Source organism: Hippocampus zosterae, chromosome 5, assembly GCF_025434085.1.
Source record: "Hippocampus zosterae strain Florida chromosome 5, ASM2543408v3, whole genome shotgun sequence".
NCBI lineage: Eukaryota > Metazoa > Chordata > Actinopteri > Syngnathiformes > Syngnathidae > Hippocampus > Hippocampus zosterae.
The window spans coordinates 21922036-21946972 of record NC_067455.1 but is presented as its reverse complement, the minus strand read 5'-3'; the positions used below and the strand labels follow the sequence as shown (position 1 = coordinate 21946972).

General features: G+C 44.0%; 2 protein-coding genes and 2 long non-coding RNA genes across 8 annotated transcripts in view; all 4 read right to left on the bottom strand.

The window, feature by feature from the left end:
- Positions 1 to 1052: 1052 nt before the first annotated feature.
- On the bottom strand, positions 1053 to 23356 carry LOC127600365 (myelin basic protein-like). 5 transcript variants are annotated; one of them, XM_052064885.1, is made up of 7 exons: positions 23209 to 23356; positions 10228 to 10332; positions 10074 to 10100; positions 9606 to 9635; positions 6729 to 6812; positions 6599 to 6617; positions 1053 to 2242 (listed from the first exon to the last, which is right to left on the bottom strand). In XM_052064885.1, the coding sequence occupies exons 1-6, from the start codon at positions 23326 to 23328 to the stop codon at positions 6615 to 6617; spliced, it is 369 nt and encodes a 122-aa protein (XP_051920845.1). In that variant the 5' UTR covers positions 23329 to 23356; the 3' UTR covers positions 1053 to 2242; positions 6599 to 6614. The 5 variants fall into 5 exon arrangements, with proteins under 5 accessions (XP_051920845.1, XP_051920843.1, XP_051920848.1 ...); XM_052064883.1 differs by lacking the exon at positions 6599 to 6617; XM_052064888.1 differs by lacking the exon at positions 9606 to 9635.
- Positions 4031 to 6586, bottom strand: LOC127600395 (uncharacterized). Its single transcript, XR_007962339.1, has 3 exons — positions 5278 to 6586; positions 5094 to 5195; positions 4031 to 4982 (listed from the first exon to the last, which is right to left on the bottom strand). It is a non-coding gene; the product is annotated as an uncharacterized LOC127600395 (long non-coding RNA).
- LOC127600382 (uncharacterized) lies at positions 21445 to 23202 on the bottom strand. The gene is made up of 2 exons (XR_007962322.1): positions 21908 to 23202; positions 21445 to 21872 (listed from the first exon to the last, which is right to left on the bottom strand). It is a non-coding gene; the product is annotated as an uncharacterized LOC127600382 (long non-coding RNA).
- LOC127600362 (myelin basic protein-like) overlaps positions 23216 to 24937 on the bottom strand; it is a 40538-nt gene continuing 38816 nt past the window's right edge. The window contains exon 4 of the mRNA XM_052064881.1: positions 23216 to 23728. Within this exon, the coding sequence (XP_051920841.1) occupies positions 23430 to 23728 (299 nt within the window). The 3' untranslated portion in view covers positions 23216 to 23429. The remainder of the gene's footprint in view (positions 23729 to 24937) is intronic.

Below are 24937 nucleotides of genomic sequence, written 5' to 3'. Positions count from 1 at the left end.
GTGATGAGTGCTGCATGTTTTCTTCCAAACATGATATCTGGAATTTACGCCAACGAGTTCGATCTTTGTTGATTGCAAAACAGAAAGTGTGCTGTTAACCCTGGAGAACCCACTGGGTCAAATTTGGCCTCTATACATTCTGCTACTCAAATGCTACCTTTAAATCCCAAAGGGTAAAATTTGGCACGAATCCTAAATTAGGATTAAAGCATTAAATATTTGAAAAAATATATATATTTTGGTGTTCAGTGAACATATACGGGTAGTTGTCATTTAATGTAAAATTCATCATTTTCCAAAGAAGAAAAGGGTTCTTGGGTTCTCCATGGTTAATTTGTCAGTTCCATTAATATTGGGACAGTGGCATGAATCTCATCTTCCGTTATTCTAAACACCACCGCAACTGATTAGAAATAAAATGAACATGTACTTTCACAGTAGACATTGGCCTGTAGATTATATCTAAATCGGATTCAAAGTGTAGGAACTGCAACAGTTTTATTGTGCTTCCCACTTTTTAGGTATTGGGTCAAATTAGCAATCACATCAAACTTTCACTTTTTAATAATTGGTTGGAAATAAATGAATAACGTCATGAGATGCGACACAAAAACAAATGTGTTCAAATGTGAGCGCTCCAGTGCAGGTTGCCATGGGATATGTCGCTCATCTCCCAACGTTTTTCAAAAGCAGTTATTTTGTCATATGACTAAGATGGTGGGTGCTTGCTTTATGCTTTTGTATTCGGGAGCGCGGAGGGGTGTCAGCTGCTTCATTCAGAAGAATGAATGTAAAATAGAAATGGGTTTGCATGAGTGTTTTTTTTCTATTCAGTGTGCCCTCTATTCTACACGATGTATTTCTATGCTTAGCTCACCATAACGTCAGAATACATCGGGGGCGCGGTTATCGGAGAGGTCTGAATAATACGAAATGAGACGGTTTTTTTAAAAACTGGAAGAAAACCAAATGTTGTTCTTCCCAGCTGCAGAGACACAATAATCACTTTACTTTCATTCATGTTCACGTAAAGCATCACACACTATGCAAGGTATGGGGCTTTTATATTTTTATTTTCAGGTAAGTGTGGCTATATAATTGATTAAAAAGGAGGGGTCTTTTTTTACATTCATTCGGAGGGTGCATGGGAAGCAGATTTACAGACACACATTGTAGACCGATGCCACATTTTATGCTTGCACGCACACGAAGTTTTTAATTCATCTCAAGTAAGGGCGGTCTGCAATTCGGTGAGCCATTATTTGGTTTCTTGACATCGGGACAGAAGCACCACGGACGTTTTCATTCACGTAATCGGGGAGCACCTTTTTGAAATTGTGTTTTGTTTGTTCGTTTCAGTAATCCACCAAAAGAAAACAGCAGTTGGTTTGAGCAGGCAAGAAGAGAGGCGGAAGACAAAGAGACTAAAAAGCTTGAAAGGCAGGAACTGCTGCACGTTCAAAGACTAGCGACGTGCACGGAGGGCAAAATTGCAATGTGCCTTTAAAATGTATGGAACTTATTAGAAGTGACGAATGTACGTGTTGTTTCAGTGCTCGTTGCGGAAAATATTTTAAGTGGTTGAGAATGTCAATCTATAACCACAATCAGTCAAATGACAAACATGTAGATCACATTGAAGACAGCACACCTACCAGAAACAGGGAGGTGGTTTTCACATTACAACCGGAGAGTAAATTAAGTGGAGTTAATTGTGTCACAAAATTATAACGTAGTTTCCTTTTTATGTGCACAGGGAAAGTGTAAAGACATAGACACAGACATGACGACAAGACAAAGAGAAGGAGCGGGCTGGTTTCGCAATAAGCAGCAACAACAGCCAAGTTAATAACTTTTCCTCTCCCAATCCAGATCTGACTCTTCTCCGCATTTTTTTGTGTGTATTGTAGTGAACTCAGACAGGAGCAAAACTCAAGCACTTTATACAGTCATGGCAGTTGTCAGGGGATCATTAGGGATGCGCGAGAGCGGCTTCAGGGTCACCTTCAGGAAAGGACGTAGGCAGGTAAAAGATCGTGTGGCTATCTGCCAGCCACTGAGGGAAAAGACACAACGGGGCAGACGACCGGGATTTAGACACTATTATGTGTTATCAGAGTCAAAGGTAAATTTTCAAGGTCACAAAATTGTATTTTCTTTCTCTCCTTGCCCGCATCTTGTCCTTTGCTTCTAAGGGGATGTTGGAACTTCAGCGCCTAGCTGGAGAAGAGCTGCGGCTTCCCTGCGCAACAGACAAGATATGAGTGATGAGTTTTTGTACAATAGGGTGTGTCAAAAAATGCCAGGACTAGTGGCACAAAATACATCTTTTCAAACCCTACCTATAAACCTAACAGTTTCTCCCTTCAAATTGGCCAAACGATAACCGGCACGTCCACCTAGACATCACGCACACTTTGCTTCATTCAGTGCGCGACAAGATGCGAGAGTTGCGGCCGTACAAATTGTGGCAGTTGCAATATGACAACGCAACTGTTTGCAATGTTCTGAGCTTCCGAGAGTTCCTGACTGAGCAACTGCACAACTCGCTTGAGCCGTCGCTGCGTGGATTCCCAGGCTCAAGGGGGTCAGGCAGCTTGTTCTGAACACCTGTGTACGCACTTTTTCACATTTTCACAGAGGATATTACAGGTGGACACAATGACCTCTTCCTGGATCAGGCTGGTTTCAGTTTGCAGAAACAAAGGCAAAGAGGCTGCAACGTCATTCCTGGCCAACGGGATGTGGAGGGTGGGGTAATATTACTTTGTGCGGCCATGGATTCGGAGGGGCTTGTCCATGCATGCTGTCCTTGGGTTTTACAACACTCAACGTCTCCTCGCCTTCCAGGAGGAACTAAGAGACATTCTCCTGACTTCACACCCTGAATATGTTTAAGAGTACTGTTGTGTGCAATACATTACATTTCTGCATTGTGTTGTGTTACAGTAGTGTACATGCAGTACTTTTTATAGATTTGTACTCTTCATATGTAACTCACAAATCGAAAAAAGATCTAAGATCCGTTACTGTAAAGTTTCTAAAAATATGCATTGGCAGTTATGAAACAAAGGACCTTCTCACAAATTGAGCATTGTGTTTTCAGTTGTTTTGCTGTAGTGTGTAACGATTGCGCAGTGTTCATATTTTTGAATGCTTTGAGCTGCTCTCTTGGTGTGAAAGTTTGAGTTTCGAAGTGATAAGGTGTGGTTGTGTTCATGTAGCTTTAGAAATGGGTGTTGTGTTTGGACATTTGGGAACAGGGGAAACTTTTTTGAAATGCATTTGAGAAAAACCGTAACATGGGTAAATACATTTGGCATGAGGTGAAGAGGCGGTATACAAGACGGATGGATGGAATGATAGACTTTAAAATGGAAATTGATGAGATCACACGGAAAATTCAAATAGAAAGTAAAACCAAGTGAGGGGAGGAGGGACTACAAACCCAATTCCAATGAAGTTGACATTTTGTGATAAACAAATTCATCCTTCCATTCATCCATTGTCAGGGATAAAAAGAGAATACAATGATTTGTGAATAATGGTCAAACCTATATTACATTGAATACACTACAAAGACGTATGTTTAATGTTCAAACTGATAAGCTTTATTGTTATCACCTAATATGCATTAATTTCAAATTTTATGGCTGCATCACGTTGCAAAAAAGTTGGGACGGGTGGCAAAAAAAACCTGCTAAAGTTGAGGAATGCTCATCAAACATCTGCTTGGAACATCCCACAGGTGAACAGGCTAACCTGGGCACAGTTGGGTGCGAGGATTTGGTATAAAAGAAATACCCTGAATTGCTTGGGCATTCCCAGGCAACACTTCATAAAACCAAAGTCAGTCAACACAATTCAACTTAAAACTTGATTATTCAAAGCAAAAACCGTTTATCAACAACATAAAAAAAATAAAATGCCGGTGGCTTCTCAGGGCCCGAGCTCATATAAGATGGACTGTAGCAAATTGGATCCCTGTTGTGTGGTCTGACGAGTCCACATTTCAAATTGTTTTTGGGAATTGTGGTCGCCATCTCCTCTGGGCCAGGGAGGAAACGAACCATACGGGCTGTTATGGACGCAAAGCTCAGAAGCCAGCATCCGTGATGCTATGGGGCTCCGTTACGACTAATGGCATTGGCAACTTTGACATCTGTGAAGGCACCATTAATGATGAAAAAGGTACAGACAGGTTTTGGAGAAACATATGCTGCCATCCAAGCAAAGTCATTTTCACGGCTGCGCCTGCTTATTTCAGCAGTGCAATGCCAAACCACATTCTGCACATGTTACAATAACTTTCTTAAACATGCAAAGCAAATGAAGTTCCAGCTTTTCATTTTGGATTTGGTTGTTCATGCTTCAGCTCGGATGCTCCGTCTTTGTTGTGTAACAAGGGCTACGTTTGTTTTATAATTGCTGGAGATGATAAAACACTATGGGTAGACAACGGGTTTCTACTTAGACCAGTAAGGGGACACTAGGTTCGATTCACTGGAGCCAATGATGTCCCTATTGAGGGGGTGGCATGGGCAAAGAAACAAGACAACAGTTGTAAAAAGAATTAACTTTTATATCAAACAGACACAGGGCAACAAAATTATCACAACAACCCCAGTGGAAAAAAGACAGTAAATAAATACAATTTAGTCTCAACCTCTTAGTTGACCTTTCCCTCAAGCAAAATAATTGGTGATCACCTTGCTCAACACCGGTGTGAGTTCCCTTTTTTTTCAATCTGAATGAAATAACTAAACACAAAATGTTCTTGTCAACTCCTGTCGGACAAAATAAATTCTTCTGAACATCACCAACACAAATAAAATAAATTAAAATTTATCAAATGTAATATATTGTATGTTCTTTGGTTTTCCAGCACTTTTGGACGTCAGGGCACCGTAATGGAATCCACTCCACTGAAGGCACGCTAATCCCAGCGCTGTCCTCAATTAGAACTCCACAAAAGACCCGGCCTAATGGGGCCGAGAGCACACGAGCGCCGACAATAAAATAACTACAGTAATTAATATTAACTACTTAATTCCAACTACTGTGAGACGTTATTAACATTTATGTACACTCACCAGAAGAATGTTGAACGATACTCCGACGATGTCATACGGTCGGCGAAATCCCGGCGGTACGTAATGCTAACAGCTACGTTAGCCCGGTGCAGTACTCGAGGTCTAAGGAAAGTGACTATGTTTTAGCAACAAGTGATTTTAAACAAAATGCGCATAACACGTTCAAGCCTCTGAGCACACTCACTGCGTAGAATGACTCTCTTTCTCCCGAAACACTTCCTCACAACGGCGAAGAATACGTCCGCTCGCGTTCAGGTCCCGCCAGAAAAAGAGACCGAGATAGGTTGCGCCGCACGTTCGTGACGTCACGAAGGTGAAAAACTGCACCTCTCAGTCGCTGACATCCCACTAGTTTGTGCCCTGATTCGCTCGGGCCACGGCAATATTCAATTGTGTTTAATTAAACATTTTTTTAACGACGCTACTCTTTCAGTCAATATAGATTTTGGTTATGTCCCCTCCCCATTGCCACATTTCATAATCCGGGTTACAGTTGCTTTAAGTTACTTTAGACCATTCAAATGAACATGTTCAATGTCAGGCTTCCGCAGAGCTTGCTGATGATCTGATCATTTGTATCAGGTGTGTTGCAACAGGGAGACTTGGAAAACATGCAGGACAGCGGCCCCCAAGACCTGAGTTTGACACCTATGCTTGAGACTCTCTTATACTTTTCCCGCTCAGTGCAAGGTAGTCCTGAGAAAAATAAGGCTCTAGAGGTGGCTGTTGTGATTCACGATTCATTCGTTATTCTTCAGAAAATACAGTACCTGAAAAGAGTGAAAATATCCGGTAAATAGAAAGGGGGAAATGAATTGAAACATAGCTAAAAGGTCATTGCATTCCACATTCGCCCTGCCATGATTTCTCCAACTCACCTTCGCAAAAGAGATCGATAGTGTGACACGAGCGAGTCAGTGCTAATTACACACGTTATATAAGTTGGTCAGTGGTGTGGGCACTCACAAAGCTTAATTGCAACAATCTAGCGTCTGCAGGTGAGGATGTAACCCATCAGGGAAATTTCATTCCACTCTTGGCATGTGCGAAAGGTAGAGCAAGAGTGGTTGACTAATTAACACTTAACACACTCGTGATGCACAAAGAGAGTTGTGTGAAGAGTCGTTTTATGAACTAACAACTTGCTGAACATGACATTGTGCACACAGTGTTTTAATACTTGTGTGTTCGTTGTGATGGGGTCATCCGCTAACGGTTAGCCACATGAGCCAAAGGAGAAAAATGCCTCTTGAAAAGAAGTTGATGATAAAGCGTAATCATGTAAAATGAGTGCCCACAGTTGTTGGCCCTGTCATGAGCAGCGAGTGAGTGGCGTCTCTGGCGGCATTAGAGATGCACTTGCACAAAGCTCGACTCATATATTTTTGCATGCTGATGCAATTGTGGGTTTAAAAAGCTGCCGTGGGCTTGATTGATGAGATGAGGATGAGGATGTTTTCTGAACTATTCAACCTCGAACCCAAGCAAGTCAGTTAGATACTCACGCTTCTGTTGTTATCATCACTGAGGTAGAAACAAAAAGATACAAATACAATTTTCACCATTTTAAACTGTGAGGAAATTTAGAAACCATTTAAAAAATGTATTTCATTCTTTTTTTTTCCCTTTGGTTACCATTTTGAAGATCCTAGTCAGGGTGCCTTTGCCGTCTCCTCCACTGGACCTCTTGGCTTTAGCAGACTGTGACTTCTGGTCACCCTGGGAAAAAAAGGATTCAGTTGCATAGGTCAGGATGAAGACGTTTTGTGAGCTTCCATACAAATGAATTCTGAACAGTTGAGAAGGTGAGTAAACAAGATTGTTGCACTGCTACTAATAAATGGCATGAAGAACGTTAACAGATGACATTGGTAGAGATTGTGGGGTGTTAAACAATGAAACATTCGTGGACATCCATCCATTATTTACACCATTATTGAAGGATTCAGCTGACGTTGGCTGAGAGGCAAGTGCCACCCTGGACTCAGGACATATCAGTGGTGCGCAGTCAAGGTCTGCGCGACCTCTATTCTGGCCCAAGCACTTATCAGAAGCACCGTGGTACATTTACAACTTTGATGAATTGTATTCATTTATATCCATTATCTTCATTTTGTAGCGTGTGTCTCGGCTGCACAGCTCAGTCATTTCTGTCCAATTCAGTTTATACATGTTGCTGTATGCTAAATGACATTTTCCCAAGGCCTTCCGACTCCCTGGTTCATCCCCCCCAAGCAGATTTTAGATTCAACACTGAGCATCTTCATGTCTACGCGAAGAGTGACATCAGCCTTCTTCTGTCTGTTCCGATTAATTGATCGAAGCGGCTCAAAACAATGCGATTCATAATCCTACACAGGTGACTGTCGAGGAGAGGATGAATATGGGGCTTTGTTAAAAGCTCTCATTTCCAAGGCAAACCTTTGTGAGGATAGCTCAGCCAACCCGACAGCATGCTGGCTGACGTCGAATTGCAAAAGAATGTATTTGCCATGCCCAGAGCAGCAGCAATGACTGTAGCTAGCGCTAGACGGATTTTGTCTCAACAATAAGCATCTGTGGTGAGTATGATTCAATTCATTTCAAATTTTGATCATATTTTTAGATCAATCTTTGGTTGTGAACTGGTATACTGGAGATCGGTGGTTCCTTGTTAGAGGTACCGAACCCAACCAATTCATATGCATGTTAACCGAACCCTTCATCAGTGAAAAATGAAAAAATGTTTTTTTTTCAAATTCAATAAATAAAAAAACACAAAAAAGTAAATACAATTATATGGCCTAAGTATATATATATATATTTTAAAAATTGGATGACGTACTATCAGGACAGTCACACGAGCGAACTAAATTTCCCGCAATACTGATTGGACAAACAGCGGGCGTGTCATAACTACCGTAATTGACATGTTGAGTCGGATGGGTCATAACCACCATGGCAGAGGCTCTGTCGAACCCCTGAGACCGATTCACTGAACCCCTCGGGTTCGATCGAACCCAGGTTAAGAACCACTGCTGTAGATATGTGGAGTTGATGTAATGGAAGACAATAGTTTTACTGTTTCTTGTTTTAGGAATAATGGTATTCTTCTCCAGATATGCAAAATGTCTCCGCCTCTTTGTAATCTATGCCACACACCGTTATGCCATTTTTTTCCAATAACTGTTAATATTAAGAGGTAGACTGTCCAAAATGCACTGCAGGCCAAAGGGACATGCAGCCTGCACATGAAACTATTCTCATTCACAGCTATGGACTATTTAGAGTCTTCAATTAACTTACCTGACTCACAACTATCCCTGTATTTCGGGCAATTTTATAAAAAAAAATAAAATAAGATACAACACGTGGGATTTTGATTAGATTTTGTGGAATTACTATACTGTATCTTCTTGTGATAATGGACATGCTGACCGCTAGCCGACACCGACAGCAAGACATCAAGAAAGAAAAACGATACTAATCAGCTCACAAGGAGTCTGTTCTCTGTTGTCTCGACTGCCTTTTTGTGTTCATTTCCTGACATCATCTTGAGCTAAGCGCAATTCATTTCGAACATATTTCAAGACTGAACTTTTTGCAAATCAAAACACCACCCAAAAAAAAAAAAAAAAAATCTTGATCCCAAAATTTGAATTTGCACAAAGTCAACATTCTCAGGTTTCACAGAAATGCTCCAAATGTAAAAGCTGAGAACCAAGCCACGTTATAATGCCATAACTTTGCGACTGCTAAAGGACACGGCTGTATTAATTAGCGTTACACAGTCATTCAAACATGAAATAAATGATTACGCTTCACTCTTAGAATCCGTGATAACTTGTCTCAGCATTAACGTGCAACCTCAACAGTCTGTCTGTCTATAACAGTGATGTATCGTGGAAGGCAGAACAATTAAATGATCTCTTCTATTAGATGGCAGGAAATAAACAACCGACAGGAACACCACATGCGCATGTCCTGTCCGTGTATACAGTCAAAGCAATATGAAAATCCCTTTTGTGTGACTTGTCAAATCACTCCGATGTCTAATGGTAGCTCGACACCGCACATAGCTGCGACGAGGGTTGAGGAGGAGGGGGGGAGGGCTGTCATGTCCTTTGATGGATTATCAGTATTATGCCCGCAGACCGTTTTTATTCGATTGGCATGTCAGATCACATGAAGAATGTCTCGTGACCAACGTGCGAGAGAATTGCAGTTTCAAGCAGGTTAAGTAACGTTTAGTACCACGTCCTTCGTAATAAATAGTCTCTTTCCCAGATATTTACGATTGACTTTTATCACACACAAACAAACTCGCATGCACTTATGCATGAGTTAAGTGGGTGGAGATGGTTAAGATCGTTAAAAAAAATACAAATAACGGACAAAGAGTCAATGAGGCAGATTGGCTGAAGTGGTCGATTTTGAAAACATCAGATGTGAAAGTTTTGATAGAGTGACCTTGCCTGGCCCATTGCTTCAATGAGCCATGATACCACTGTGTTTTTTGGTGTTGTCAACTACCAGGCCTATTTTGGCTGCTAGTCCTCTCCACTGGACATATCCAGAAACAAGAGACAGGGGACAGGAAAGGAAGTAAAAGGGAGAAGGATCTGTTAGAATTGCCAGTCTGTCTGAGGGGAGGGAAGTCACAGGATCATGCGGGGTGGCAAGAGTGGATGAGAAAGTACAACGTGAGAAGAGGTAGAAGAAAAGGAGAGCAAAGCTAAGGCTAACATTAAAACGGACACACTGTGACAGAGAAAAGGGCTTTTTCCCCAATGGCGCGATCTGCTTGACTGTATCAAAAATATTTAAAGATTTAATTATTGCAATTGTGCTATTTCTTTAACTTGATGTCCACATGTTCAACTTTCACATTTGCAATTCAAACGACCTGCTACTGCTCATTTTTACACCACAATCTATATTATCTATTTGGTGCCAATGCATTCATCACTGTGTGTCGTATGTCATGTTATGAAGACTCACCCTTGACTTTGGGGGGGTGGGAGAAACCTGAGAGAGAGATTAAATGGGAGAAAGGAATAGTTTGGACAGAGTTTGCTAGCACGCATACAAAGTAGCAGAGTTGTGAAGAGACTATTGGCTCCTCCCAAGTTGTTCAGAGCTGCACTTCACTCACGATGGTGCGGAAGAAGTGGACGACTGCGTTCTCTGGCCCTCGCTTACGGGGGGATGTAGCAGAGGCTTTCTGGGTGGTGGGAGAGAGGGCACCACGGAAAGACCCCTGAGAAGAAACAAAAATATCGGACAAACAATGATAAACCATTGTGCTCAAATGTTTCCTGTTAATCGTAGTCACAAAAGACTTACAAATAACTTGCAACGTAGGCAAGGCAAGGCAACTTTATTGATATCATACATTGCATACATTCATTTGACAATTTTCAGGAGCAAAGCAGAGAAAAAAAATAGCTTACTTAAATAACCAAAAGGGTTAACAAAAATAACCCTTAACAAAAGGGTTACAAAAAATAACAAAAATAACAAAAAACCCCTCCGTGAGTCGTCACCTTACCGTGGTGGAGGGGTTTGTGTGTCCCAATGATCCTAGAAGCTAAGTTGTCTGGGGCTTTATGCCCCTGGCAGGGTCACCCATGGCAAACAGGTTCTAGGTGAGGGGCCAGACAAAGCACGGCTCAAAAGACCCCAATGACGACAAAATAAATGGATCTAGGTTTCCCTTGCCCGGACGCGGGTCACCGGGGCCCCCCTCTGGAGCCAGGCCTGGAGGTGGGGCTCGTTGGCAGGCGCCTGGTGGCCGGGCTTACACCCATGGGGCCCGGCCGGGCACAGCCCGAAGAGGCAACGTGGGTCCCCCTTCCCATGGGCTCACCACCCATGAGAGGGGCCAAAGGGGTCGGGTGCAATGCGAGCTGGGCGGCAGCCAAAGGCGGGGACCCTGGCGGTCCGATCCTCGGCTGCAGAAGCTAGCTCTTGGGACATGGAATGTCACCTCTCTGGCAGGGAAGGAGCCCGAGCTGGTGTGTGAGGCAGAGAATTTCCGACTGGATATAGTCGGACTTGCCTCCACACACAGCCTGGGTTCTGGTACCAGTTCTCTCGAGAGGGGTTGGACTCTCTTCCACTCTGGAGTTGCTCACGGTGAGAGGCGCAGAGCAGGTGTGGGCATACTCATTGCCCCCCGGCTCAGTGCCTGTACATTGGGGTTCACACCGGTAGACGAGAGGGTTGCCTCCCTCCGCCTTCGGGTGGGTGGACGGGTCCTGACTGTTGTTTGTGCATATGCACCAAACAGCAGCTCAGCATACCCACCCTTTTTGGAGTCCTTGGAGGGTGTGCTGGAGAGTACTCCTGCTGGGGACTCCATTGTTCTGCTGGGGGACTTCAATGCTCACGTGGGCAATGACAGTGATACCTGGAGGGGCGTGATTGGGAGGAACGGCCCCCCCGATCAAAACCCGAGTGGTGTTTTGTTATTGGACTTCTGTGCTCGCCACGGATTGTCCATAACGAACACCTTGTTCAAACATAAGGGTGTCCATATGTGCACTTGGCACCAGGACACCCTAGGCCGCAGTTCGATGATCGACTTTGTAGTTGTATCATCGGATTTGCGGCCGCATGTTCTGGACACTCGGGTGAAGAGAGGGGCGGAGCTGTCAACTGATCACCACCTGGTGGTGAGTAGGCTCCGATGGTGGGGGAAGATGCCGGTCCGTCCTGGCAGACCCAAACGTATAGTGAGGGTTTGTTGGGAGCGTCTGGCGGAATCCCCTGTCAGAAGGAGTTTCAACTCCCACCTCCGACAGAGCTTTTCCCATGTTCCGGGGGAGACGGGGGACATTGAGTCCGAGTGGACCATGTTCCGTGCCTCTATTGTTGAGGCGGCCAATCTGAGTTGTGGCCGTAAGGTGGTTGGTGCCTGTCGTGGCGGCAATCCTCGTACTCGCTGGTGGACACCAGCAGTAAGGGATGCCGTCAAGCTGAAGAAGGAGTCCTATCGAGCCATTATGGCCTGTGGGACCCCAGAGGCAGCTGACGGGTATCGACTGGCCAAGCGGACCGCGGCTTCGGTGGTCGCCGAGGCAAAAACCCGAGCGTGGGAAGAGTTCGGTGAGGCCATGGAAGCCGACTTCCGGACGGCTTCGAGGACATTCTGGTCCACCATCCGACGTCTCAGGAGGGGGAAGCAGTGCACCACTAACACTGTGTACAGTGGGGATGGGGCGCTGCTGACTTCGACTCGGGACGTTGTGAACCGGTGGGCAGAGTACTTCGAAGACCTCCTCAACTCCACCAACACGCCTTCCTTTGAGGAAGCAGAGCCTGGGGACTCTGAGGTGGGCTCTCCTATCTCTGTGGTTGAAGTCACCGATGTGGTTAAAAAGCTCCTCGGTGGCAAGGCCCCAGGGGTGGATGAGATCCGCCCGGAGTTCCTCAAGGCTCTGGATGTTGTGGGGCTGTCCTGGTTGACACGCCTCTACAACATCGCGTGGTCAACAGGGAGAGTGCCTCTGGATTGGCAGACCGGGGTGGTAGTCCCTCTTTTTAAAAAGGGGGTGTGTTCCAACTACAGAGGGATCACACTCCTCAGCCTCCCTGGTAAGGTCTATTCAGGGGTGCTGGAGAGGAGGGTCCGTCAGGAAGTCGAGCCTCAGATTGAGGAGGAGCAGTGTGGTTTTCGTCCCGGCCGTGGAACAGTGGACCAGCTCTACACCCTTAGCAGGGTCCTTGAGGGTATGTGGGAATTCGCCCAACCAGTCTACATGTGTTTTGTGGACTTGGAGAAGGCGTTTGACCGTGTCCCTCGGGGAGTTCTGTGGGGGGTGCTTCGTGGGTATGGCGTACCGAACCCCCTGATACGGGCTGTTCGGTCACTATACCACCGATGTCAGAGTTTGGTTCGCATTGCCGGCAGTAAGTCGGAACCGTTTCCAGTGGGGGTAGGACTCCGCCAAGGCTGCCCTTTGTCTCCGATTCTGTTCATAACCTTTATGGACAGAATTTCTAGGCGCAGCCGAAGCGTTGAGGGAGTCTGTTTTGGGGGCCTCAGTATTACATCCCTGCTTTTTGCAGATGATGTGGTGCTGTTGGCTCCTTCAAACGGGGCTCTACAACTCTCACTGGAGCGTTTCGCAGCCGAGTGTGAAGCGGTTGGGATGAAAATCAGCACCTCCAAATCTGAAACCATGGTCCTCAGTCGGAAAAGGGTGGATTGCCCCCTCCGGGTCGGGGAGGAGATATTACCCCAAGTGGAGGAGTTTAAGTATCTTGGGGTCTTGTTCACGAGTGAGGGCAGGAGGGAGCGAGAGATCGACAGGCGGATCGGTGCAGCGTCTGCTGTGATGCGGACGTTGTATCGGTCTGTCGTGGTAAAGAAGGAGCTGAGCCAAAGGGCGAAGCTCTCAATTTACCGGTCGATCTACGTCCCAACCCTCATCTATGGCCACGAGCTATGGGTCGTGACCGAAAGAACGAGATCACGGATACAAGCGGCCGAAATGAGTTTTCTCCGCAGGGTGTCCGGGCTCTCCCTTAGAGATAAGGTGAGGAGCTCGGTCATCCGGGAGGGGCTCAGAGTCGAGCCGCTTCTCCTCCACATCGAGAGGAGCCAGATGAGGTGGCTTGGGCATCTGATTCGGATGCCTCCTGAGCGCCTCCCTGGTGAGGTGTTCCGGGCATGTCCCACCGGGAGGAGACCCCGAGGAAGACCCAGGACACGCTGGAGAGACTACGTCACCCAGCTGGCTTGGGAACGCTTCGGAATCCCCCGGGGAGAGCTGGAAGAAGTAGCTAGGGAGAGGGAAGTCTGGGCTTCCCTGCTAAAGCTGTTGCCCCCGCGACCCGGCCCCGGATAAGCGGTAGATGATGGATGGATGGATGGAACATTTAAACACATTAACAGAGGACTATAAAACCAATTAAAAGTCAAGTAAAGAGCTTTGTTACAGCTGCAGCTGTTGTAAAAACGCAAAGTAAAGAAAGTTGTATTGCATTGTACGGTATTCATAAAATTCAATCAAACGTATGGGGAGGGGGCAACGTTTTTAACATCGCTTTAGAAGCATATACCATCGGGGTTGACTTCACTTCTGTTGGCAGCTTATTCTATTTGCCTGCAGCATCACAGCTAAATGTCACTTCACTGTTTACTTTGAACTTTGGGATCCACCAATTGACACAAGTCGACAGATCTCAGATCCCAACTGGGTTTATATTCAATACGCCTTTAATATATTCAGCGCCCATTCAGTGATTTATGGACTGACAGGAGAATGTTAGAATTTATTCTAGATTTTATTGGGAGCAAGTGTAAAGCCTTAAGCATAATGATGTGTATATATCTATATATATATATAGGGCGGCCTTGTAGTCCAGTGGTTAGCACGTGGGCTTCACAGTGCAGAGGTACCGGGTTCGATTCCAGCTCCGGCCTCCCTGTGTGGAGTTTGCATGTTCTCCCCGGGTCTGCGTGGGTTTTCTCCGGGTGCTCCGGTTTCCTCCCACATTCCAAAAACATGCGTGACAGGCTGATTGAACACTCTAAATTGTCCCTAGGTGTGATTGTGAGCGTGAATGGTTGTTCGGCTCTGTGTGCCCTGCAACCGATTCAGGGTGTCCCCCGCCTACTGCCCGGAGACAACTGGGATCGGCTCCAGCACCCCCCGCGACCCTAGTGAGGATCAAGCGGTTCGGAAGATGATGATGATGATGATGATATCTATATATCTATATATATATATATATATATATATATACATATACACAGACACACACACACACACACACACACATACACACAAAAGGGTCGTGGGGGTGGCCGGCTGGTTAGCACGACGGCCTCACAGTGCAGGGGTGCAGGGTTCAATTCTGGCTCTGGCCTTCCTGTTCTCCCTGTACCTGTGTGGGTTTTCTCCGGGTACTCCGGTTTCCTCTAACATTCCAAAAACATGCATGGCAGGCTGATTGAACACTCTAAATTGTCCCGAGGTGTGATTGTGAGCGTGAATGGTTGTTCGTCTCTGTGTGCCCTTCGATTGGCTGGCAACCGGTTCAGGGTCCAGTTCAGCTGCCCGAAGACAGCTGGAATAGGCTCCGGCACGCTGGCAACCCTTCGTGAGGAAAAAGTGGTTCAGATAATGGAGATATTTTTTGTTGTTGTTATCCTATCTGTCTGTGTAGGCTAAATTGTTCATTCAAATATCACTTAACTTGCTTCCCCCTCAAAAACAATCTGAATTGCAAACAAGCCACAATGCAAAGCAGTGTTGGTTGAAATAGCCTCATAAAGTCCATTTTTTCTTGAAAAGTAGTGGAAAGTGAATTTTCAATCATGTTCCCATGTCATGCTCCATCATAAACCAAGCTCATAAACTGCGGCCCTCACACACAGAGCTGAAACAATCAGAAGCGATTATAGCCGACCAAATGAGAGGTTGGATAAACTTACTCGTCACAGAGCCTGTGGAATGGCTTTCCAGACGGGAATCTACAATCTGATAGGCTAAAAGAAGTGTGTGTGTGTGTGTGTGTGGTTTGTTTGTCAATGTGATCCTTCATTGCAAAAATTTAATGTGCAGCCACCTAGAACAACAAGCACACACACACACACACACACACACACACACACACACACACACACACACACACAGTGAGAGAGAAAGATGTCTGGTGACGGAAAAATTTTGCCTGTTGCTCTAAATATCCATCTGCCGTTTAATGGACTGTATGCCTGTGTGTTCACGATGGGAAAATAATTTGACGGATGAATGATTTTGTTGGTTGATACATGCTTCGATTGGCCATACACAAATACACAAATACACACACACACACACACACACACACACACTTAAAAAGTGTGGGCACTCAATGAAGGTGGTAACATTAGCAATATTATTACCGTCAGATGCTTATTTTGACGCTTTGACATTACGATTGTCCATGCCTTGCGTCAAGAGACTTAGCCTTTCCATTTGTGTGTGAGCTAAGAAAACATCTAAATCATTATGATTATGACTGTTATTACCTCAAACAACATTTGGTCTCAGCAAGTTGGTTAATTACAGCAACATAATAAATGAGCCTCATAAAGGAATAAAAGATAGAAACGATCAGTTGGCATACCATTATTACTGTTGCGGGCCACGAGAGAGAAAAATAAATCCTTTTCCACCCTGGCAGAATATTTATGAGCTATCCTTTTCTCTGACCTCATTAATGTAACACTAATGCTTGTGATTAGATGTGGCGTGTGGAACAAAAAGAAGGGTGATCAAACCACACATTTGGAGATTATAATGGTTTGTAAAGGGCTTTTGATGTGCGTTCTCATCATTGTTTGAATGGTGCATCCACCTTCTTGTTGAAATGCTGCAAATGACCTCTTTATCAGTTTCTCTTACTTAAACCTCATTTTTTTTTCTCAAATGTAGCTGTCTGGGCGTTGTGTATGATGGGAACTTGAGGAGATCAAAAGAGGGATATAGAAGAACCTTTGCACATGTTGCCGTGTGCTAAGCATAAAGAAAATATGGCACCTTAGGTGTTGATGTTTGATTCTCTCCAAGGCATGTCGGAGTGCTCATGTAGCTTGTAGAGTGCTAAATTCTGAAAATGTGCAGTATTCATATGTTAAGAGGAGACTAGATAAGACTTCAGAAGTTTCTGAACAAAATACATGTGAATGCTCAAGAGTTGCCAACAGCTACCATGCTAACGATTTTAGTTTTTGTTTGTTCATACCTCACTCAATAGGTTCTAAAGTGCTAAATGACAGTAAGTACAGAAGCACTAAAGACAGGTACACCTGCCAATGTTTCTTCCAGAGAAAGGCAAGTTACACAGTTACATCTTCTATATATATATATTGCGCGCCGTCCCGCACGCGGTCTGTCCTTCCGTCTGTCCCTTTTCAAAACGTACCTACTTCACCGCGCCGCCACTGCGCGCCGCCACTGCGCGCCGCCACTGCGCCGCTCAGGCAGTGGCTCACTACGATCGCGCGGGCATCTTAGCGAAAAAATGTTGTCTACCCACAAGCATTGCAATAGAATTGTTATTTAGTAGAGCTAAACATCTCTTTATTTTCGCGATAAGCAATGAAGATGAACAAAAAGTTGAACCAAGCAACAACACTTTTGTGGGCCGAAGGCCCACCTTACCAGCCTTCCGCAGGAACTAGCTGATGAGCCGCCCGGAGGAGGGCGGCGAACAAGCTAGTATAATATATATATATATATATATATATATACATGGTATATAAAAATAAATGGGTGTAAAGACTTTTTATCCACTGTACCAGCCTTTTCTGTTGCTGGTCCCTCTCTCTGGAATGACCTCCCACTGAACATTCGGCAAGCCTCCTCGCTGCCCATCTTTAAAGCCCTCCTCAAAACTCACTTGTATTCTTTGGCGTTCAACTCAGCATGACTTAGATTTGTTCTTGATTTTACTGCTTGGTGCTTTCTACCGCCTTTATTGCCGATTCGTCTTACTGTTTATTGTGTATGTTAAATCGCTCCATGTACAGCACTTTGTATGCAGCGATGGCTGTTTGAAAGTGCTCTATAAATACTGTTGACTTGACTTGTTGACTTGACCATGTGGCGTCAAATATTCATTATTCAATTAAAATGATATTAATGACAAAGGCTCGGAGGCATGTTTTTAATTGTAACCCTTTTTACAGTAAAATTACAAACATTCCTCACATTATTTTACAGGTGAACAGAATTGCAGTTGATGATGTTCGAATGTGAATTGAACACCCCAAGTGGTCATCTGATTCATAGCTGTGACAGCCACGTTGTCAGAATGTTGGCAAAATGATTCTGTTTATGATCTACATTGTATCTTTTGACACAAAGTAAAAATAACAAAGTCATTCTTTTTGAGAGAGTGGCATCACACAATGCATTCTGCGAAGAAATTCCGTCATCCATTTAGCACTCAGGTTAAAGGTCAAGTTGTGTTTTGTAGCGTTGAAGAAAGGGCAAGGTAATGATCACAAGTGGCTCCCCCTGAGGTTGGAGGACACTATGAGGTCACATTGATCGCTTCATAAAACATGATGCTGAATTCAACACCGAGAGGCCATGAATAACAATTCACCAAACTCATTGGCGGCTTCCGCTCTATTCCATTCTTGCACTTTAGGCGCACCATTTGAACGATGACACATTTGAGAGAGACTGACAATCGTTCTTCCGCTTGTTCAGTTCTGATTTAATGCCTCAATGTTTTTTTTAAAAACTAATTACATGGACTGTACAGGGCGACCCGGCACCTCACAGTGTAGAGATACCGGGTCGCCCTGTACTGTATGGTTCAATTCCGGCTCCGGCCTCCCTGTGTGGATTTTGCATGTTCTCCCCGGGCCTGCGTGGGTTTTCTCCGGGTACTCCGTTTTCCTCCCACATTTCAAAAACATGCATGGCAGGCTGATCGAACACTCCAAATTGTCCCTAGGTGTGAATGTGAGTGCGGATGGTTGTTCATCTCCGTGTGCCGTGCGATCGGCTGGCAACCGGTTTAGGGTGTCACCCGCCTACTGCCCGAAGACAGCTGGGATAGGCTCTAGCACCCCCTGTCACCCTTGTTAGGCTAAGCAGATCGGAAAATGGATGGATGGATGGATGGACTGTACATTAAAAGTCACACATATGCAATGTGGCTTTGGATATATTCACAGAATACATGAAACAACTCAACCAAATTGCTACTAACACATCCACACGCGTCAACACCGGGCAGTGAGCAGACAGATATACAAATAATACAAAGACTGAGCATTACATACCCTCCATTGATTAAAATGTGGGCAACATCCAAAAGGGGCAAACTTAACAAATTTGCAAACACAAGCAATTTGCAAACGCCGATTCTATCGTGATCGTTTCCAATGAAGGGATGACAACCTGACGACCTGTATGTAGTACTCAGTTGTGGGGACGTAGGTCTCTCTATTCGTGAATGCCGCACACCACGCCTACCGTTCGTGTGTACTGCTTCTTGGTATTGTATCCTGGCATTCTGTCACTCATAGAATATATTTTATAACAGCTGTGTTTGTGTACAAGTCCATTCAGGCTCAGTATGATGTGAACCTTCAAATTCTGCATTGGTGGTGTCTGTGCCTGATAATAATCAGATCTGTTCCAGCCGCCATTTCCTTGACAAAAGCAATTTGTCATTAGGTTGAGGGTGCACGATATGAATAAAGACAACAACCCAAATAGAAAACAACATGTTCTTGGAAGGTGACATGAAAAGTTAGGCACCACATGTGAACAGGAACCCCCGTTTGCAGCATCATGAATGTATGAATAAAATGTCGTGCCTACTAAGATAAGATAAGATATCCTTTATTTGTCCCACAATGGGGAAATTTACAGCCTCCAGCAGCAAGAATGTATGTAGAAAGAAGAAGAGAAAAAAAAACAACAACAACAAACATCTTTCAATTAAATACAATATGAACACAAATGGATAAATCGCAGTACTATTTACAATTTACCTTCACATCATTTAATTATTATTATTATTATGATTGTTATTTTTTATTCATCAGCCTGACAGCAGTCGGTAGGAACGAGCGTCGGTATCTCTCCTTCTTGCAGCGCGGGTGTAACAGCCTCTGGCTGAAGGAGCTACCAAGTGCTGTCAGGGCGGGCTGGAGGGGGTGGGAGGGACTGGCCATCATAGCTTTTAGCTTAGTTAGCATCCTTCTATGAAATGCGATTAGATTTGGTTGCTTTTTGGGTGCAACATTATTATCATAAGCCAAGCATGTCCAAAGTCCGGCCCGCGGGCCAAATACGGCCCGCGGTCGAATTTCATCCGGCCCTCGGCCCCTGTCATAAAATCAGTGCCGTCTGGCCCGCAGGTTGGGCGCAATGGAACACGTGTTGCATTGACTGAGGTCTCGTAGACTGGTGAGTGATGTTTCATAGAGTACTGCTTCCCTCTAGTGGCTAAATGAGTAATAGCATTCACTAAATGAGTAATAACATTTAGACACTAGAGGGCATCACTCACGAGTTAACAAGACATCACTCCGTGTTTATATTGACTAATATGTCATAGTTCAAATGATCCTTGCAGTTGTGGATTGTGGATGTGTATTGCTTGTTCATTTCCCTGTTGTTCGAGTCAAAGGTTTTGTGACTATTGAAAAGTCACGGTGATACATTTTATGTTTCAAATCAATCAATTTGCACTCAGGAGACTTCTGTTTAAGAAAAAGTCAAGTGAATAAGCAGTTGCATGTGATATACCTGTTTCAAATGAACCAAAAGAAATTGTTAAGATTGTTGAAATTAAAATAAAAATGGAAATGTGAAACAGACTGGCTTACTAAAATTTGTTGAACAATATTGTTGTTCAATGTAAAGAATGTCAGCCAAGGTCGGCCCCCCGACATTTTACCACATAAAATCTGGCCCCCTTGGCAAAAAGTTTGGACACCCCTGTCATAAGCAATGGGATTTGTGTCTTTCTCTAAATACAGTGGGGTGATAAATGAAGGTCTGGTCGTTTCTCAAACTGTTATGTTCGGAATTCTGACTGACACTCCAGCTTTCAAATCTACGGTAGAGAGATAAAATGAGAAAAATGATGAACTAAAGTCTGCTTTTTGAAAATCTTCCCCATTGGCTTCCAAATGAGATGAAGCAGGTGTGTTTTTCAATACCGGGTAATGGAAAAACATAGCTTTTTTTTTGTTAAAGTGACTTGATTGAGTGAACCTTCAAAGACAACCTCAAGATCACAATGTATGCACAAGCAGATTGTATAAATAGAGTTGTAATACGTTGTTTTCAAAGGTGAAACTCAAATCAATTGCCTGTTCTAGGTATTTTGACATCCCTGCAGTTACTGAACTAATTTAAAGCAGAGTTACAGTCACCTTGGGTCACAACACAGAAAAGCAGCACATTACTTGCTCTGACACGGAAAAATGATACAGTACAGTGATTGTAAATTGTAAAGTCACTTAAAAATAGAGCAACACATTTTATCTTGTCAGTTGTTAGGACAAGGTAAAAAAATAGGCTGAAGGTTTCTTTTCTTTTTCAGACAATTGCCTTTAAAAATAAATAAATAAATAAAATAGCTCGGACAAAGGCTGTAGTGACAGCCAAAACTGTCAGCTCGGTAAGAGTTTTTGTCTTCAACCCCCCTCAAAAAAATAAAAATAAAATAAGACAATTCTCTGGAAAGAAAAAAAAGAAACCTTCAACCTAATTCAACTAATAAGAAGACAAGATGAATGTAATAGCGCTAAGCTAAAAAGAAGTTAGGATGGTCTCAATTAAACAGAATATGGACAACACTGAGAACAAGTGGGCAGCAAAGCAACAAAAAAAAGCGCTTCATGTTGTTAAAGATTTTTAATCAAGCAATAATCCAATAGCTGACAACAGGTTGAGGCAGGGAACAGTTCACTGGTCCCAGTAAAGAGTTCAACATAATCAAATACAGTACAAGTATCCATTGTAAAGATGACACTTGAAGGTCAAAGACATCAACCTGAGGGAAGCGACTGATGAGAGGGAGGGAGAGTGTGCCCCTGCTCCCTCCTCCATCCAAGACACAGGCTCCAAATCTGATTTAATTATACCTGTATAAATAACATTAAAAACAAGCTTTCTTCATGCTGAATTCTAAATGTGAACGAAAAACGACAAAAAATGCCGGTTCCCATTGGCTTGAAGCAATAGAGGTGAGCCAACTGCATCTTAATTTCTTGAGATGTGAACACTAATTATATGAAGGCAAACCCTTGGTGACTACATAGATCTTGATAAAAAAAATAATAACACACACACACACACACACACACACACACACACGTAGTATGTTACCTATCATGACATTGCACAATTTGTTTCATTAACATGTTCCCCGACAGGCTTTCCAAGGGCAAAGAAAGTGTGATGAACAGGAATTAACAAAAATATTTGTGGCAAATGTCAAATAATTGTTGTCCTGACGATATGCCAGAATGACATCACAGTATGTGGAAGGGAAGATGCAATTTCACACTTCTTTGAGATCTTGTTGCAATTATCTCACCAAAGCATACTGGTATGTGCTATGTGGGGCCTAGCGGGGGAAAATAATTCAACAATGGGGAACAGTTTGTGGAATGGTTTCGCCAAGGTAAAATCATCGGGTTGGATTAAAACAAATATGCAAACAATGCTAACTCATATGGGGCCAACATCTGAGTCCTCTTTCCGACAAAACTACAAGTTGCTTGCTTTAGATTCAGCTTTATTGTGTCATAGCTGAGGAGACATTTGTCAGTCAAGTTTGGAACCGGACACTAGTTGATGCCGTTCACTAACGTAGCAACACAGATAGCCATGAAACTGACCCTTTTTGCTTTTTACTCAATGCCGCGCATCATAATAATGCAACTGAGTGTAGTTACTGAGAGAAAAATCCTGAAAAGCCACGCTGCACCAAATTGGGCGTTTGTCGTGACATCCTGACATCAACGAAGAGTATGATCAGCCCACGACATTTGCTGATTTGCTTTTATTGGACTGCAACAACTGTGCTCCTTGGTTATATCAAAGATATTACTTTTATTTTTTCACTTGGGCTTCAACAGTCACCAAGGATCAAGGATAAAATACCCAATATTGTAGATTGATAATAATAATAGCAATAATTTTAGTCTTTCACAATCCTTTTGGGACATCCCAGACCCCTAATACATTGGCTCTAAAATCCAGATCATAAAATACGGAAATGAACAGAGGCATCGCAATGATATCACCTGTACAACATGAACTAAAATGCAGCCAAACAATAATACCACGGCTTTTTTAGTACCATTCAAACAAAAGCACAAGAACATCGAAACATGCTGTATCAATCACACACTTTGTGACCGTAAAACAGTAAAAGCATGACAACCCCAGCCCAAATTACCTTTATGAAAACTCACGGCCCAAAGATGACTGACCGCGAGACTAAACGAAAACACCAAAGCCTATGCAGATAATTATATTTGAACCAAAAGATTTTGAGTTGTGTTCAAGAGCCAGAAGTAAAAAGAAGAGAACTATCTGATTGATCTCAGTTAGCGGAGAATTTTTCACTTCAACTATCTCTCGCCCCTCACCTTGCTCTTCTTCTTTTTGTCCACTCCAAAGAATTTTCCAATCTGATCCAGAACACCGGGGTTCTTCTTCCTGCGGCCCAACCCGAAGGCGGCCTGTGCGGAGCTGCTCGCTGATGCCATGCTTGTGAGAGTCGTAATTAGTGGTGAAGTTGTCAAAACTGAGGGATACGTCTCTCTTACGGCAGAGGATGAGATGGAAGCGGCAGGGAAGAAAGGCTAGGCTAATCTAGGTCCTGTTCGGGGCTCTCCGACCCGCACTCTGAAGCCGCTCCGCTGTGCTCCTGGATAGTCTGCAGCTCGTCCGATTCAGAGGGTCGCTCTTTGAAGGTGTTGTCCTCTCGGCCCGGGGCATCTCGGGAGAAGAGGCGGGCTAGGTGGGGGCGCGGTATGGCAACATCAGGGTCAGCTGTGCTGGCCGAGGTCCAGGCCGAGCGGGGGCCCTCAGCGCCTGTGGAGTCAGTCACCGCCGGCTTCTCCGAGATGCATCCATTGTTCTTGTTTGCATCTCTCTCACCCGTTCCTGCAAAGGAACAACAGGGGTCACTCATGGGCTCGGGCCTGCATGGCACGCAGCACGGTGCACGAACACAATGGGCTCTTTTGACCACACTGCACCCTTCCTGGCGCTGGGTTAAGAGGTCCAAAAACATCTGCATTTGAACCAGAATGAACTTTGACTGATCTGCCTAGTTTTTCCAGATCATGAAATCATTGTAAATGTCAGACACAAATAACCCAAGTAGACATAAAATGGTGTTTAAAAAAAAAAAAACGATTCTAAGTTACTTGGCCCTGTGTAAAGTACTTGCCCGTCTTGTCAAATCAAGAAATACCTTTGGCTAATCACATTTTTATTGGAAAGCTGAGTTCATAATCACTGACCAGAGCCAAGTCCGATTACTTCTCAAGTCATTCAATCAAGAAATCACTGAACCTGTCTGACAAAGTGAAATCAGCCAAAAGAGCCCTAAAGCTTCAGGACTCCAGCGAACCTCGGTGAGCACCATTATCCCAGGAGTGGCTAGTCTACAGAAGTGACCCCAAGAACACGAAGACGACTCATCCAGGAAAGCAGGGATGGCAATGGCTAGTGATGAAAAAAAAATCGGAAAAGGGCATGGCCTGGACGGGACGACCAATCACAACAAGTAAGACATCATACGCGTCCAATCGCGGGGCTGTTTACAATTGGAAGATGGAAAGACTGATCGGGAGAGCTCGTGAAAACTCGACAATAAGGTACCTGACCCCCCCTAAAATTTTCTCAACGGATTTAGACGATTCACAAAAATGATCAATTTAAGAAATGAAACGGCGGTTTTCCGTGTATTCCCGCGGAAAATTGCCATCCCTGAGGAAGTCACAAAGAAACCCAGGACAACATCGAATGAACTTCTTGCGTCCCTTGCCTATCAGTGTTCATGAGTCAACAAGAACGAAGAGACTGCACATCCATGACGGAGTTGAAGAACATCAAGGCTCATCTTTTGCAACAAAAACATGAATCATTCACAAGAATTTTGGGTGAATATTCTATGGACTGCAAAAGAAAGGTTGACCTTTCCCATTTACTCGTCATGTAAATTGAGCATTTCTGAAATAGGACATTATGCCAACAGTCGAACATGACGATAGCGTGACACTTTAGAGCTGAATTGCTCTTTTAGGACCTGAATGACTTGCTGTCAATGATGGTACCAGGAATTTTGCTCTTTACAAGAAAATCGTC